The sequence below is a fragment of the Xylocopa sonorina genome, chromosome 1, assembly GCF_050948175.1.
Source record: "Xylocopa sonorina isolate GNS202 chromosome 1, iyXylSono1_principal, whole genome shotgun sequence".
Lineage (NCBI taxonomy): Eukaryota > Metazoa > Arthropoda > Insecta > Hymenoptera > Apidae > Xylocopa > Xylocopa sonorina.
Genome location: NC_135193.1, coordinates 21,051,728 through 21,068,767, shown reverse-complemented (window position 1 = coordinate 21,068,767; position 17,040 = coordinate 21,051,728). Strand labels below are relative to the sequence as shown.

General features: G+C 48.6%; 3 protein-coding genes across 4 annotated transcripts in view; all 3 read left to right on the top strand.

The window, feature by feature from the left end:
- Window positions 1–17,040, top strand: part of Bruce (BIR repeat containing ubiquitin-conjugating enzyme) — a 167,438-nt gene that overhangs the window by 23,090 nt on the left and 127,308 nt on the right. The window lies entirely within an intron of this gene.
- Pnpase (polyribonucleotide nucleotidyltransferase 1) overlaps window positions 189–17,040 on the top strand; it is a 159,182-nt gene continuing 142,330 nt past the window's right edge. The window contains exon 1 of the mRNA XM_076900564.1: window positions 189–194. The gene's annotated coding sequence lies outside the window, so the exon portion shown is untranslated. The remainder of the gene's footprint in view (window positions 195–17,040) is intronic.
- LOC143426797 (uncharacterized) overlaps window positions 6,143–17,040 on the top strand; it is a 107,275-nt gene continuing 96,377 nt past the window's right edge. For both annotated transcript variants that reach the window (XM_076900455.1, XM_076900446.1), the window contains exon 1: window positions 6,143–6,347. In XM_076900455.1, the coding sequence (XP_076756570.1) occupies window positions 6,281–6,347 (67 nt within the window). In that variant the 5' untranslated portion in view covers window positions 6,143–6,280. The remainder of the gene's footprint in view (window positions 6,348–17,040) is intronic.

Sequence of the window (17,040 nt, the reverse complement as noted above, 5' to 3'; positions counted from 1 at the left end):
CTCCATCCTCGTTCCCGTTTGATCACGTTTCGTCTGCTCGAATCGATGTTCCGTGTTTCCATTAGAAAACGATGCGGTCCGTCGTTAGCGGGGCAACGAGCTCGACGATGACTCTTGACGCTCGTAATCAAACGGCTGTCGTAATTGGCAGTAATGCCGCGTAATTACTTTCGGATGCAACGTTTATCTAACGGGTCATTTGCTCGGCTAAATTATTTAAATCCTTGACCATTCTTCGGGACCACGGTTTAATCGCGACAATGGAATTCGGAAGAATCGGGCCGAGGTAGATCGGGATTTAACGGGTACGTCGGAATTTTTGCTACACGGTCGGTCACCTTTCTGGAATTCCTAACGAACCGGTCCTAATGAAACAACCGCGTCAGCTTAAATCGTCGTTCCGCGCGATGTTTTATCTTGAATCGACCTTCGACTACGAGAGGATAGGCGAAGGAAGGGGAGGAGCAGGATAAAATGACCAACAAATCCGAGTGACCAAAGACCAGGAACCACGAGACGTTGTCCTCTCTTTTTTTTTTATTTTATTAAAACGGTTCAAAGATTCGAGCTTATTATCTTTCAATCGGAAGGGTGGGTCGAAGGGCAAGGTATGGGGTGCGGTAGAATTATTCGCTTGTAATCAGTCGACGAACGTAAACTTTTTGGTAGCCCTTTGGAGTGGAATTGATACCGATAGATTATGTTTCGCTCCGTTAAGTAAACAATTGTCCCGTAAATATCTGTTTCACGCAGGAAACGTTCCAATTCTAGTCCCACCTCGCGTCGAACGTATCGCTCGTGTTTAACGATCGTGAACATTGCGGAAGTTTAAAAGCGATAAACATCACAGCTGCGTGCGAAATCTGCAGCGGATAAGATCTGGAACCATTACGAAAGAATCCTCGATACTTGTTCGGCGTTTATTCGAAAACGTTCCATCGGACGAGGATCGTGGGGGTATTTTTGGTAGAGTGATCACTTTGCTGGACTGCTCGTGAATCAATTGGCGGGTAGAAGAGGGAGGTATCGAGGGAGGATATCCTTGGAGGATACGAACGAAGCCGCGCTAAAGGGATGATGTATCATGGGACATTAAGGGTGTTCAAGTAAAGGCGAGAAGTCACGCTGACCGGAAGAAAAAGAAGCGTGACGAGGAAGAGGAAGAAGAAGAATGATCGTTCGCGGGAGATGGCAGCGGGGGAGGAGAGGAATTGATCCTCTCTTTCTTTTTTTTTTGCCTAACTACCTGCCAACCCTTCTCTGCCCGCTTCTCGTTCACTTGTCTTCGTCGTGCTCCCTTTGTTCCCATCTCGACCATCCAGCAGCTACCTTCCTTCCACTATCCACCGTTGAGACTTCCCTCTCGCAATCTCGCGACAGATCAGACTTATTACTCGACTTCCTGCACCCCTAACTCACCCCCTCCAGCGAGCGAGAAAAAGCTTCGCACTTTTGATCTCGGCTGGAAGAAATTCGTTTGCAGTTTTTCGCGGTAAAATCATTTGCCGAGGCTAGGTGTTCTCACTTGTTACGCAGCCTTCTTGCTGGTCGAATCGCAGCTAGGGGAAAGAACTGGGAATCAGTGTGAAACGTGGAATTATAATTGTCTCTGTCCACGATACGAGTGTCGCTCGTTCTTGTCGAGTTCCTAGTCGAGAATTAAACGATGGTGGACCGTGCAGCGTAAGACTGTAAATTTTCTGTTAGAGGAAGGCGAGATGTTGGTAAATCGACACACGAAGGCCCGACGATGCTTGCGGAGGAAAAACAGAACGGTGGAAACAACGAAGGCGGCCGTAATGGACTTTTGCGGGTGTCGATGGGCGACCGTGTTAATTGCGCCGCTTCGCCTAATGGCTCGAAACGTCCGCAAATGGTCTAGAGAACCGACCTTTCCGGCTCCTATCCACCGTTGAATCAACCCTTTTAAATCGACCGCCCGTACACACCTTTTATTTGCCTCTTATCCGAAGCCGTGACCTTTCTCCCTTCGCGTTCTATACTTACGCTCTTCGGATGCGAGTAAAAAGAAAGAGAAAAAAAAATGGAACGCTAATTAAACTGACCCAGGTTACGTTGGTCTAATTAATCGTGGCTTGTGTCTGGAATAGAGATCTTCCGAGAGCACTCCGGCAACGTTCTCAGCAGTAAACACCTGCGATTAATCAGACGCCGCTGGGTATTCCGGGGCAGTCCACAGTGGTATAACCTAATCGCTTGTCAGACTTGATCGATGGCAGTTATCCGCCGGTGGTCGAACGAAACGGTCACGCGAGGGACGCGCTTTTATTTACACGCTCGCGAGATACGGTAAAATTGCGCGGACGATACGACGGCGTTGATAATTTCATTGAGATTCCCGTGCACAGTCCCCTTTCTGCGGTCTCTCGTTAACGCTATCACTGGAAATTGCTAGTTGCAGAGCACGAACTACACCCGAGTAATTGCCTCGGCGCTAGCATTGCGACTGACGGTCTGCTCCGGTCCACTCTTTGAACATTCCGAAGTTAGATGGGTCGTTAGTCGGAAGTACAGTAACCGGAAGTTAGCCACGACCTGGAAGACGGGGAACCGAGGCTGGCACGGTGTCCCGCGAAATCGGTTCAACTACTCCATACGAGGCCCTTTCTTTGTTCCATCGGGATCTCTTGCAGGTACGCTTTCGTTTGCTCCATTTAACGCATCGCTGGACCACGGTAACGGGTTCGAAGAGTGTGCGTATACAGTTCTTATCTCGAGACACGTATCTTCGCGATACAGTCGTGTTTTGCCACGACTACGATCACGGATAGTAGTAATTCTAGTAATTTCAGATCGTTTCCATGCCCGTTGCGGATGGAAATTGTAGCTAAATTCGATCTGGTCCGCTCGATTGCCATCTCGTGTACTTCTCTGAGACGGTGGATCGTTAGCAAAGTTTGTTAAATGCTCGTAAAGGACCGGCTTCTTCCCTGGTTTTCGGGTGGTTAAATAATTCGCTGGCGCAAATGAAGCTGTTTGCATAAAAGTAGTCGCGTGCAAAAGTGAATATGCTCGGAAACGTAGAGCGCTACTAATCGCGAGAAGATGACGGACAAAGGGAATACGTATCGGAGAAATTTTCGAACCTTCATCGAGCACGAACGAGTTATTGTCGGAGGAAAGGTTCGCGCGGCCGGAAACTTTTCTATTTAGTTCTGAAATTCTCTGGCGGAGGACGCTCCTTCCGGTTTCATAGCCTCTTTGCATTTAATGAGGGCCCGTTGAATATTCAGTGACACAGAGGCACACTTTCGTACACACGACCAGGGATTTCCCCGAGAAACTGGGTCGGCTCATCAATTTCTTAATTACTGATGCATTTTTGCTGGCTCCACTTTTTTTCTCCTCGACATTCTTATTCCCTAACAACCGGGGCTAGAACAGAGAAATAATAAATGCTGATGAGTCGAGCTTAATAATTCCATGGCGCGATGTCCTCAGCTTCTTCTCCCCTTCCCTCCACCTCTTCCTCCCTGGCCGTTTGTTTTTCAGTCTTACGCTTAGGACGGAAATATTCGTCCCAAGCGTAACGCGAAGCATGTTCCGAAAGTTGGACGGATCGTCCAGACATAGGGTTGGAATAAGCCGGAAGTTGTGTGTAGCGGGACTGCCACGATAGGAGAAGTTACGTAGCAACGAAGTAACTTCGTCCTATCCTGGCCACCTCGTTTAACACGCACACATGCGCGATGTGTCCTGATGTATAATTAGTTTCGTCCAGTCCCCTTCTTCGACTTGTTTCAACGTATACATATACCTCTGTTACGCGGGATCATTTGCGTGCACCCTCGATCCACATATTCCTACCGTTCGCCGATGTTTTCCCTTGTTTACTTATGCTCGCACGGGAATTATTTGAACTATGCGGTTAACATCGTGGTCGACGCTCTACGGACCCATGAGCCGTGATAATGGTCAGCCATTAGCGTTTTTTCTCCTCCATTTTGTAAACTTGGCGCCTCCGCTAAAGCATCGCCGTGTATACGCGTTGGACGTCTCGTCTGCGTTCGATAAGGACTGCGGGAATTTCTTGGTAGTAACTTTAGCGTAAGTTTAGTCACCAAACGGAGGTTAAACTCGGTCCACGCGCTGTGCGGTCTTCCAGTGGCACGATTCAGTCGGTGGTACTAACAGGCGCTTGGTCAGACGGTTCGCTACACTTTGCATGTGACCGGATATTATTTCGAGAGGAATGAGCTGCCGTTTGCCAACCATTAATTAAATTGTACATACAAACCGTTGTCGCTTCGTGTCGAACGAGTCTACTGATGGCATTCGACTAGACTTGGATGCAGTGATAATAGTCACGGAGATAATTGGTGGATGTTCCTCATTTGTCGACTGTTCTGTGGCGGTGCAACGTTGCTCGTAGAAATCAATGTCGTAACCCCCTTGGTAATTGGCAGAGCATATATACGATCGTGTGAAGAACGGTCGGTGAGCATAAACAAATTTTGTGGACGGCGGAATAATGTCGAAGATTTGATAGAAATGACGGGAGACTATTGCGGTCGCGATAATGGTCAGGCAGTGGGAAGTCGACGGATTTCAATGAATTTAGTTTCGCGCGACGTGCGGTAAAAACACGACAGTTATGACGCGATTATAAAGCGATTAAAACTGTGACTGTCGGGTACGGGAGATTTAATCGATTGTCCGTTATATTGTTGCGCAGCTACAAATTAATTCCATCCAACCGCGTAAGCTTCTGTTCAATCGTGCAGAACCAAACGGTCGGCGAGACTGCCATTCATTCTGCTGTACCTATCAATTCAACGATTGTCGATGCAGATAGTAAATATACTTCAAAATTCATTCCTGCCATCTATTTGGTGAATTAAAGCAACATATTTTTCCACTTTATGCCGTTTCGGTTCGTCGCAATATTATTTTCACGTCACAGTGGAAGCGTTTCGCAAAGTAAACGAAGTTACGAAGAATCTGTCGGGGGAACTGGTGGTAGCTCTTCCGAAGACGAAATTACATTCAACCATTTTAGCTGTTCGCCTATCACAAGTAACGTAACGAATTACGATTTTACTCGAAGAACTGGAAGTTTCCCTTTAATTTTTACCTAGCCCCTTTTCCCAACGTAACTCCGTGTATTTCCTTCCGAGTTGGTTCTCGTAACGTTTCCTCTTTCTTCCTCCCTTGGAAAATAATAAATCAATGTTATTGCTTTTGTCGTCCGCGAAACATATTACGTTAGGAGGCAGGCTGTACCTCGTTTTATTTCTTTCCAGCGTATGAACTAGCTGTCAGTCTTGGTCGCTACTCTTCATCAATCTGTTTTTCCGTTCCACTTTCCAGAGATGTCCATTTAGAATGTTAGTGACCATTCCATATCTCTGATATCGGCTCAGATTTCCATTCCTTGTCGAATCCGCTGCGTCCACGTTAGAATTTATAGTAGAAACTTCTACGCAACTACTATTAATGAACGTTCAAATTTCCTTACCATTATCCTTGCCTCCCATGTTTCGTTTCTCCTGATGGTATTCAAGAAAAATACCGTAGCCAGGAAAATTCTATTGTAACGAACAACGAGGGAAACGTTGTTCGCTTGGCAGGTTAATAAGAATTCGCTCATACATTTCCTATAAAATTTCATTTGCGCCGTACTAACATGTGCTCGATCTCTAATTGTTCGAACAATTCCTAACCGACGAGGAGTAAAATATTAAAAATCCACCATTATAATACGCTCTCTATCGTTTGCCGGAAAATTACCTCCCGTATCATATTCGAAAGTTTCCTTCGTTCAATACCGTCGGAGAATTTGAAAATACAAACCGTATCGCGTTAGTAATCACACTTAATTGGCTTGCAATTTGAAAAGTTGCTGGTTCACGATAGACGCAGGGCCACTGTCAGCGGAGAACGGTAACTAGCGGCGTTTTAAACCGCGCCAGTAGTTTCAGTAGAGAAAACACATCGTAGGTCAGACGAGGAAGTACCTACGCCCGCTGTCGGGCGACCGACGAAGTAGGAGCGGGGGTGGCGATTGGTCGGAGTGGGGGGTCAGGTGGTGGGAGCACGCGAAAGCTACAGAGACCCGTCAGTACGCGCTCGACCGTCACGTCCGTTCGATCGTGTGATTCTTTTCTCCGTTCCGTTCGCGTGTCGTTCGCGATATTCTCATATTGCTCACGTGTGCGCGCACCTACCGCGTTGTTTCGAGCATTTTGTTCCTCCTTCGAAGTGGCGATGAAGTGATCGAGCCTCCACGTGCCACGAGCTGCATCACCACGACAGAAGCATGGATCAGCGCGGCGCTCTCTTCATTTCGATCGTCTGCCTCCTGATCGCCCTCGTCGTCGGTTCCGGTGAGTCATTCATTTTTCATATACTATTTGCTACGTCGCTACTGGTCGTACGCTGGTACATTATGCGTTTCTCTCGAACCTCGTGAATGTAAACAGGGACCGTTGTCGTTTCAAGATCAACATCCGCTAGCGAATGAAAGTTTTGGGGGTTAGTCGCGGCGTAGTTTGTAGTTTACGACGTCGAGTGTTTCGCATCGTTCAACTGCAGCGGTAACAGAAATTGGAATCGTAATTGAATTTGTTTTCTCCTCGATACGATCCTTTGTTTCGAATCGATCGGTGTTCAGGTTCTAACGGCGCAGTAATAAATTGCTATTCTCCCGGTGCGAACTGAATTGGCATTAATAACGATTTATTGTAGCGTGGACAAACTCTTTTGAAAGTTGCTCTGGCCCGAGTAACATTTTGTTCCCGTTAACTGTTCGCCCTGTAATTACGTCGCTATAGTGCGTGAGATATTCATAACAGCGATTGCGTTTAACTGACGTATGTATACGTGTTTACTTGAATGGAATACGGAAGTGCGACGAGCCTCGAGGGGGAAACGAGTCCTTGTGCCGTGTCATTTGTACCAGTACCAGCCATTGCCGATAAAAACCGTTCCGTTGATCGACAATTAGGTAAATAAAAGTTATTACATTTACCAGAGATATTAGGAAAATTGACCTTTCATTCGCGTATTAATAAAGCCCGTTGGAATAAAGCCCTGCGTGCCGCTCTAATAAGTACTGCGCCGAAATAATCGAGAACGGTACAAACAAAGGAAACGAATGTTGTTCCCGACAAATTTACTACGCACAATATACATTTTAATACTCGAGCTATATACGTTTTCATACAATATTGATGAAAGTCAATTAATTTCGCGGGCACATACACGTTCAATGTTTCCATAATAAATTATTAAATTATAAATTTTCTATGTAGAATATTAATATTAAATGATAAATGCTTCAGGTTAAATATGACCTGAAGAATGCACGTTGTTTAAAATTACCATCATTCCCCTGGTTTACGGTATTCATAGAGCAACCTTTTAATATTAATTAATCCATTTTTCGGATTCGCCGTTGGAATCAGGGATGGTCGACGCGTAGATTCGTGTAACACCAGTTTGATCCGTAAACGTGATGCATGTACTTCCGTTTCCGCTCGGTTTCTTTCATTGTCGACTCGTGCCCTCCGCGTAAACAGCGCGAGGCCCTGCTTGGGACGTAATTCGCTCGACAAAGAGGAGGCCAGACCCGAGCCCTCTCTTCGCAACTTGGCTACAACCCCGGCGGGAACCACCAGCGCACGTGCACCCTCGACCTCTCTCTCCTTCGTTCTCGCGTGTACACGTTGGATTTAACGAACCGACGCTGTTCAACCCTTACCCGTTCCAGATAATTATCGAGCCTGGTCTAGCAGTTGACACGTCCCAGGATGGAAACGACTCGCGCCTCGATTCTCTCCTCTGTTTCTCCCCTTTTCTTGTTTTCATCGCGCTTTCGAAATTCTTCCTGAGGGTAGAACGGCAATATAGTCGAAACGAGAGGAAGGAGAGGGTGGATGGATACGGTATTTTCCGGACGTATACACGATTAGACATCGTCAGCGTTTCGCGAACAACAGGCCTCGTTATCAGTCTCTTAAGTTACGGTACACGATGAACTCTTCGTTAACGCTGCGTTGCAGCAGCCCTAAAGATGGCTACGACTTTCCGGATGGCCGCGCGACCCGAAAATGCTCCTTGCTCCTCGTCCGACGAGAGGAATAAATTTACATTTTTTTACCGGTAACTACAGGCCCTCGACACTCTTTCGCGCTGTACGTTTCGTCGCGTCCGTTTGAAGGGGGATTAAAGTGTTTCCTCGAGAATAAGCGGGACCGCCCGGTTCTGTTTCGCGTAGTCGCATAAATCTTGGAGCGGAACAGGTCCGTGGGACGGGATTACCGAATTCGGTCAATTAAATTCGCATCGCGGCGATTTACTTTGCACTCTGTCCGCGTTCCATCGGTAAACACGCCGCGTGGGCGAAGCTCTCGCGACTGCGAGTCGTACTAGTTTCGCCCGGCGACAGCAAGTTTCAGCAAGTTTCTCGGCAAATTCTCCGGGTACATCGCAAATTCCGTTTCCTCTGATCAGTCTGCGAGCGTTTGAAATCTTTATATTTGCGAAGCGGCTCGTAATTAAGCTTGATCCATCGAGCCTAGCCCCCGACCGAGGAACGAGCGTCTTGCTGTTTGACTTGCGTTAGTCGAAGGCTCATATTTTACTTGTTGAATGCGCGATTTCCGCGGTTCGGTCGCTCGATGAACCGCGCAAAATAAAACGGTCCCCCGCTTTGGAACGTTTGTCAACAGCTATAATTCCCGGGGAAGCCTTAAGGCGATAATACCGCGGAAGGCACACAAACGAGCTGGCTTCCTCGAAGACGAGCAACCTCGACGATCCTCCTTCGACTGGCTGCACACTGGCGTACCTCGAAATTATCAGAAATTGGAGCGAGAAGTTTTGTAATTGGCTGATCGAGCAGCGTAGACGTTCATTAACAGAGGCACCGCTGCGAACGCCTGGGAACAGTGCTCGCTTTCCATAACTAGTCGCGCTTAATGAGGCAATAGAGATTCTCGCGACGCTTAATTATCAATCCGGCGGCGTTCCTCGTGGGAAGGGGCCAGGAATGGTTTCAAGTGTAAATCAAATCGGACCGTCGAGCTGACGCAGGACACTTTCGTTATTTCGTTGAACCGATGTATGCAGATTTATGTGAGCGATTGCGAGTGAGCAAGCAACGTCGCGGCACGCGCTTCATTGGCTGTCGCCTCGGTAATTACTGCGAATTTCCCCTTTGCAACGGGTTTCTGCCAATATTAATTAAGATTCGCTTTAAGCTACTCTAAACGTACTAGATATTACTTCCTATCATGTCTCGTCGTAATATACCCACGTTTGAGGCTGCCTGCCTTACCTCCTTCCACGATCAAGTAATATACGCTTTCCGTTGGTGTTTCTGCGCGCGTTCCAAGTAATATTTCGCCTCGAATCACGAAAAGTACAGCGGGTACGTTAGTCCGTTACTGTGTAGGTAGCGCAATTGGATAATGAACTGCAGTCGTACAGTTTGGCTCCGTTAATCGGATTATCGGATCAACGAACGATCTCGCTATTGGCGATGCCAGTTAATTGGCTTCGACCGGGAAAAATTCCGTCGCCGTCCCTTCGGCTTCTTGCGCGCGTCCTACGGAAATAAATCGATCATCGACGGGGAGTTTCGATCGTTTGTCGACAGTGTTGGTCCGATTGCATCGAGGCTGCCTCTCGACGGTTCTGCAAATATTTGCGAACGCGTCGAATTGAAAACCATTCTTCTGTATTTTGCTTCCTTCCCGTTCACCCTCCCCGCCGATTCGTCCCTAGCCTTTTTTTTTTCTCACCCCGTGTCTCCGCCCTCTGTACCTACCGAGCTACCAAGTCGTTCCCCTTCGACGAACAAACGAGATAAAATGATGCTCGGAGAGGGAGTCGCCGTCGAAATGCTCGCGTACTTTTTACTTTCAGTCGAAACATTTGTTCGACGTTTTTCGACGAGCGTAACCTTCGTACTCCCACGGTGCACTTTGGAAAGCGCACTCTTGTTTCGTTAAAATTCTATCGCGCGTTTTGCCTCGTGCATCGTCTGGTATCTCCCCTTTGCACGGATATCGCTAACGATCGTAATGAAAAATACCGTTACCACGGCGCCGTTCGAAGGGGTTACGTATCGAATATTCGCTAAGCAGCAGCGGAACAGTCGATACGAAACCGCGTTTCGTTCCTGGCTTTTTTTTTTCCCCGCGATTTTCGAGTCGACGTGGTAGTCTAGTAACTGTGGTTTAGTAAATCTGTACGAGGCGAAGTTTTCAGCGGATATCGAGCCAGAGTTGGGTTTCTGCACGCTACCAGAACGATCTGTTATATTCGAAACGTGCTCGAATCCTGTTCACTTTTTGGTTTACCGTTTGCGGCTCGCTTTACATTCCGCCCCCGTGCCAAATTGGCCTATCGATATTGAATTTCTTTTTTACCCTCGTTCCCGGCCCATCTAAGGATACTTTTATCGTGTTTCCCCGTGGCGCGAGTATCACGTATTCCCTCCGCGTTCCTCTCTCCCTCCCCGATCGAACCTTTCGATGGAACACCTCAACGATACCCGGGCTACGTGATTTTTATCGCATCGCTTTGTCATAGATACCGGCTAAGAATTGCGTTTAGAACTCGCCACGAAACGGAACGGAACGAATCGCGTGGATAGGCAAGAGGGCGAGAAAGGATTCCTACGAAGGCGTTGCAGTGTTGGTGTCTGGAGGATAGAATTTTAAAGTGCATTCTGCCGGTCGGGAAGTTTCATGAAAATTCGAAGCTCATAGCTTGGAAACTGTTGCCCCGTGAATTATCGGGCTCGGAGGATTAAACGTCCGAGCGGGGGAAATTTATCGACGTAGCCCGCCAAGAATAACCGAGCAACTACTCCTGATTCGCTCTCGTTCATCTGATCCATCGACGCGAATTTATCCGCGCGCAGGATGGCAGCGGTGTTCGAAAGGGTGGGCGAGAGTTGGCGAAACGCTCCGCGAGATTCAGCGAGGTTCCGCGAGGCGTGAAAGGGAAAGGTTTCGCAGGGTTCACCAGCGCGCTCTAAATAACGTTTTTCTCGTGTTTTCGCGGCCCTCGAACCCCGGATGCGGGTTGAACTTCGTTCGACGTAATTGGCGCGGGGCTTTTCGGGAGATCGAACAGCCTTAGGACGGGAAGGATCCGCGGATGGAGCCTGGTTTTAATCTCTTAGCCGAGGGGCTTCTCTCTCCAATGGAAATCCCAGGCGTCGCTCGTATTCCACGGATACCGGAAAGTGTTCCCCAAGAAGTAAACCAGGAAATGAAATTAGATTTGCAAACTAGCACGCTGCCCTCGCCACCCCTTCTTTTTAATCCTAGTTAATAAGAGAGAACGATCGATTAATTCGATCCTCCTCGTATCGTTGTCTCGAGCGGTTAATTGTTCGACCAACGATCGACTGGATCGCGTACAGGTTGTGGAAATGCAGTATAAATCAGCTGGTATACGTCAGTCGCATCTGGAATAGTTAACCTCGCGAGTAACTCGAGTGAACTCAGTTCCACGGATAACCGTCTAATTTGCAGATATGATCAGGAGAAAGGTTAGAAAGGTCGTTGCTCTTAATTGCCACGGGAACGTCAAGTCTCTGACTCCTTCTGGAGCATTGTGCTTTCCGATTGGAATGCTGATGAATCTCTAATTTCGTTGCACGCTGGAACTTTGGGTAATTGTTACGCCGGTGGGGAGATTAATTGGACGAATTCAATTTCACTTTACAAGTATTTTTAATATAACACCCGGGGAACTTTATTCCCGCGGGTGGTGAATTTGTTTGAACGTTTCGGGGCGGAGAATTCGTTCGCGGCATCATTTGCGGTCTAGGTCGTAACATTCTCCTCGCTTTATTTGCCAAGCACGCGAAGGATGCGTGCGGGGAACATTTCAGCGGGGCAAAGAATTCGCCTACCAACCCTTCGTAACATTTTCCATCCTGGCGTCTATCTATTCGCCAACGGCTGATTCTTTCCTGCTCGAATTTCAACAGAAGCCTGTCGTATCGGCTGATATTCGAGAGAGCTTCTATGAAAATTACGTAATTCCGCAGCAAGTCATTTCGTTACAAAGGGAACGTGTCCTCTTCCGCGATATTTCTAATTCGTGCAAGTGCTCCTGCCAGTAATAACCTGAAAGTCGGTTCGTTATTAAGATAATTAACAAGTTTCTCTATCGCGTTTTCTCGTCAGAAGTAATTCTCTCGATTCGTTCCCCGATACTCGAACAATTTTCCAACGAGCCAGGCCACGCTCGCCAGACGTATCGCATTTTCTTTCCGTCGCGTCGAGTTCCCAGCGCAGTGCTGGACGGTAATTTTTATCCCTGTCCCTACTCGTTTCTGACTCGGATGCCAGACCGCTGTCGCGAAACTCGCGAGACTTCTTTCGAAATTACATTAGTTGGCGAGCAACGACTTTGATTGGGTACGAAGCCGACACCTTTGAGACGTCGTCTGACCAGCAGCGGACTTTTAAATTCCGCGAGAAATTCCAGCTCGTTCCGTCGACTTGCCGCGCGCGCGACTAAACTGCGAGTTCGGCCAAAGTTATGGGACGAGGCGTGGCATTGTAATATGCTGCAACAACATTTTCGTCGGCTCAAAGGCGTAATAAGGCTTCCGTCGGGGCCGCGTTTCGCTACGACTTCGCGTGTCTGCGCAGCTCCTGGATAATCCTTGAAAGCCCCGTCGGGGGTCCCTTCGTCGTCCTTTTGTAATGGATCGAGACACGAACTTTCCACCGTCCCTTTCTATCGACCGTCGTCGACTCAGTCGAAACTCGAATTCGCGCTTTACCTGCTTTTTACCCTCTCAATCGATCCCGTTGATCTTATTACGCGCATCAAAAGCATAGGCGAGCTTTTTCTGTTCTCTGTTGTTCCGCTTTTGTTTAGAGGGAATCTCGTTTCGGTGAGACTAGTCGCGAGTCGTGGCAGATAAGACGAGAAGAGACAGAGGAATCGAGAGGTCGCGTGGCGTCGAGGAATCTGTAAAAGCGAGCGCTCTCTCCACGATTCTTTGACGATTGTTAACCGCGATCCAGCCTGATGGGAGCCGAGATTCACGATGAAACGGGGTGGCGGTGCTTTAACGACCGCGACGGTCCCTTTTAAACTGGCGGTTTCGTGCAATTTTTAAGGAACACGACCCTTGGCGTTCGCCAGGGGCAAAGGGGGGAGAAGCGAAGACGAACGGGGGTTGCGCCGTTGGCTGAGAGTTAAACGACGAGACCAGGAAGAAGAAACGACCTCGAAACAATTGCTCGAGGCGGTCTTTGTTCTTGGCTGGCCTGGCCAAATGTCAAATTCAAGGGTTCGCGAGAAAAGCCCCGCAGGATCGAGCGAGACGGTGGCAGGAAGATGGAGATAATGGACTCTCCGGCTAGTGGGTGAGGAGGGAACAAATGACGCGTCCGAACGCGGAACAAAGACGAACGTCTCCCAAGGACTATGCGACGCCGTCACGCTCGGCCTTAGGGCGGTCGTGGGATCGATATCTAGCTCGTGCTGTAAATACACACGGCTCCTTATAAAACCGGGTTAAACGACTGTTTTCCCTCTGACATCGCTGACCCGCTTTTCCTTTTTCATTACCTTCGCCGGCATGCCAACGAGGAGCTGCCTGAGGAGAATTCCACCGGAATCCTAGTATCGACTGGCTCACAATGACCCCCGGAATATCCACTGTCCAAGCGCAATAACGAGCTTCTCTGTTTTTTTCTTCTTCGACTATCCGAGAGTCACGAATTGTGTGTCGAGAGTTAAGTAGTATAAGTCGATCGCGCGTCAGACGCTCGAAATGGTAGCTGGCTGGGTCGACTGACGATCACGATACACGCTCGTCGCTCGAATCGCACGGAAATGCGGATCCGAGGAAAAGAGGAAGAGAGGAAAATAGAGCGACAAATTCAGCTGCTTCCGGGTTTATCGCACCGCGCGAGACGAGTTTCCAGTTACCAGTCGTCAGGTGGACGACAAAAGTCGATTGAACTTTGTCAAAGGCGAACCAATGTTGGCGCAGGTGAAATCCTTCTTTGTTCCCCGAGATCGTCGATCCGTTAACTCGCGACGACTTTTATTCCCGCGTTCCGCGGTGGAAACCGCGCGCGCCCCTGCCATTCTCCCTGCGAAACGTTGCACGCGTCACCGAACTTATTCGAGGGCTGTCGCGATTTCAGTATTAACCATTCGCAGCGGAAGAGTTAAGCTTGCCTCTGCGAAAGTACTTTCCCGTGTTGACAAGCTGAAATTTAGTTTGAGAACATTTTTTGTTTCGCTCGAACATAAAAAAAGGGGTTGAACGTTCCCAGCGGTGCTTTTACATCGGGAATACTCAGGGCTGTGTACGCGAGGGAGGTAAACCGCATAGCTCGTTGGACATCGTAGCCTTATCCGACGTAAACACCGCAAGAAAACGGCTCGCCTCGTATAAACTGATCAAACTTGCCCTTACCAGCAGGATCGCCTCGCTCCGCGATTACCCTTTTACGCAGCCAGAGTAAACATGCCCGATCCAACGAGCCTGCGTGTTTCGCTTGGCCAACAATTTACGATTCGTCGTTCGTTTATGGCGCCGTAATTCGAAATGAAATAACGCGAGAGATACCTTCCACGGTCGAAGGGATCCCATCGAGATTTGCGAGAAACTATGAATACGCGAAGGACGAGTTTACCGCGCGCGTTCCCCTTCCCTTTTTCATCGCGATTACGCGAACTGTCTTCAAGAGCCCTTTTCGCCGCTCGAGCGTAAACTTTCCCTGTTGACAAGTGACTCGATGCGAGGCATAATTAATTTTTTTTTCTCCTCGCTTGAAGCGCGTCCCGAATGCCTGAACAGTCTTACGGCTCGACTACTTTGCGCGTTTAATTCATAGAATTAACTACACTTTTGACGCAGCAAAGCGAAACTCGTAACCGGTGAAAGCTCTATTTTCTGCGGTCCCTCTTCTTTCAACCAACCCCACACTCCCTTTTCGTGTTTCTTTGCCGGCTTTGTGCCTGTCCATCCTCGAATTTAACTAATTGCTCCTCCAATCCCATTTGCGTCTCAAACACCGCCGGATTTGCCGCCCGTCCAACGAAACATGCCCTCGATCCCTCTGTCACCGTTTCTCCCTCGTCTCTCTCTCTCTCTCTCTCTCTCTCTCTCTCTCTCTCTCTCTCTCTCTCTCTCTCTCTTCATCTGGAGTTTGGAATAACTTCGATTCGAGCCGATTTCTTTTCTCCAGTCCCGGCTGTTTTCATTCCTTGCAAATTACCGCGATCCTTTCAGTCTCAGCCTTCCCGCGCTCTCCTTCGATTCCTTTTTTTCCCAAACGCGCGTAACGAACACCTTGGCCGACGCGTTGCGATTTATCTTAGCAGAAAACTCATTTCAATCGCGTCGCCGTTCGACGTCTTCCCTCTTATCACTGGCTTCCTCCGCTTCGGATCTTTCTCATTCGAACTCGTCGACGCGGATATAGACACGCTTCGACGAGCAGAGAAATTCTCTGTTTTTTATCACGCACCAGCTGAACTTGGCGTTCGAAGAGAGAGAGAGAAAGAGGGAAAAAAAAAAGAAATACTTTCTTGGCGGACTGCTCCTTCTTGTTCGCTCCTCGAATCGAGAGATGTAGACTCGCGTTGGGACGTATACCGATAATTGAAGGTACTCGCGGTTCGATCTGAGTTCTCGCAGACTCCTCCAAGTTCGCGATCAAGTTTAACGGTTCCCGCTTTCGCGAACTTTCGGCTTAAGCAAAGAGGCTTCGCGTATAAATTGGCCTCGTACGCGGAAAACTTTTTCGTTCATCTTCGATGCGCGATCTTTCCGACTACGCGGATACCGATCCGCCTACGTAACTTTACTCTCGCCGATTTCACGTCAGCTTCGCCTCTATTTTTATGCCCCCCGTGTCTCCTATCTTTACACTGGACCAGGTTAAACGTGGATCTCGCGATCCAGTACGCATTTATGCCCGGAAAATTGGCGGTTCTCGAAACGACCGAGCGGACAACCGCTCTCGATTCGTACAAGCGAGCTTTCGCCCGCGGCTTTATGCCCGTAAGACGCGTCGCTCCTCGAGGATTTCTCCTCGAAGGCATTACACTCGGTCCGTTGTTATTTTAGAGGAGTCTCATTTCGTCGAGCTTCTTCCTCTCCCTTCCTGCGGGGCAAATTCAATTTTCTTCCACCCCCTGACGTAATCATTTTCCGGGCTCTCGAGGACGCCGCGAAGACTCTTACGACGACGTGGCCTGACACGCGGAGTACCTATTTAAGTCCGCGGTTCCCGATGCGTCATCGTTTCCCGTGGAACCACGAAAATACTTTTAATTGATCCTCGCAACCGCGGCCCCTCGTAACTCACGAGCCAGTGGAAATATGAAAATTCCACCGGTCCGTACGGCGGCGAGGGAATTTTTATTACACGGCTGTCGTCGGTTCTAATTACCATGTGAAAAAGCAGATTCGATTAGCCCCCATGGTCCAGTGTACCTAACTCATTTCACGATTTTTCATAGATCTCTTCTTTTTTCTTCTTGTTTTCCCTTTCTTTCTTTCTTTCTCTCTTTTTTTTCGAAAGCACGAAAAACGGTAATGGAGAGCGGAAAAAGGGAGAGATAGATAGAGAGAGAGAGAGAGAAAGGGGATAACCCGGGACTTCATTGGACGGAAAGTTAATTCCCCGACTCGTTGGACAAGATCGAATTTCCAACAAAGTCCTCTCGAAACGCGCTCTCTGATTTCCCCATACATCGATCCGTTCCCGTCTCCCACGTCCCTCTTCCTTCCCAGTTTCTTTCTCGCGTCCTCTTGTCATGTCGAACGTTAATTGTTACCGGCGTGCTTCTCATCGGGGAGATAATCTTTTTACGAACGGTCCGATGCACTCCCTCTGCCGGACTGTCCCTGCTCGGCTAAGCGGCCGCTGTCAGCCAGCCTTGGCTCTGCCTTCAAAGGACGCTGCTCCATTAGCTTTTAGCGCTGATGCGAGCTTCCCCTGTAATCCTGCCTGATCTCGTCTTTCCAACGGGATCCGTTCGAGTGGAGGAGATCGACGCGTTCACGACCCT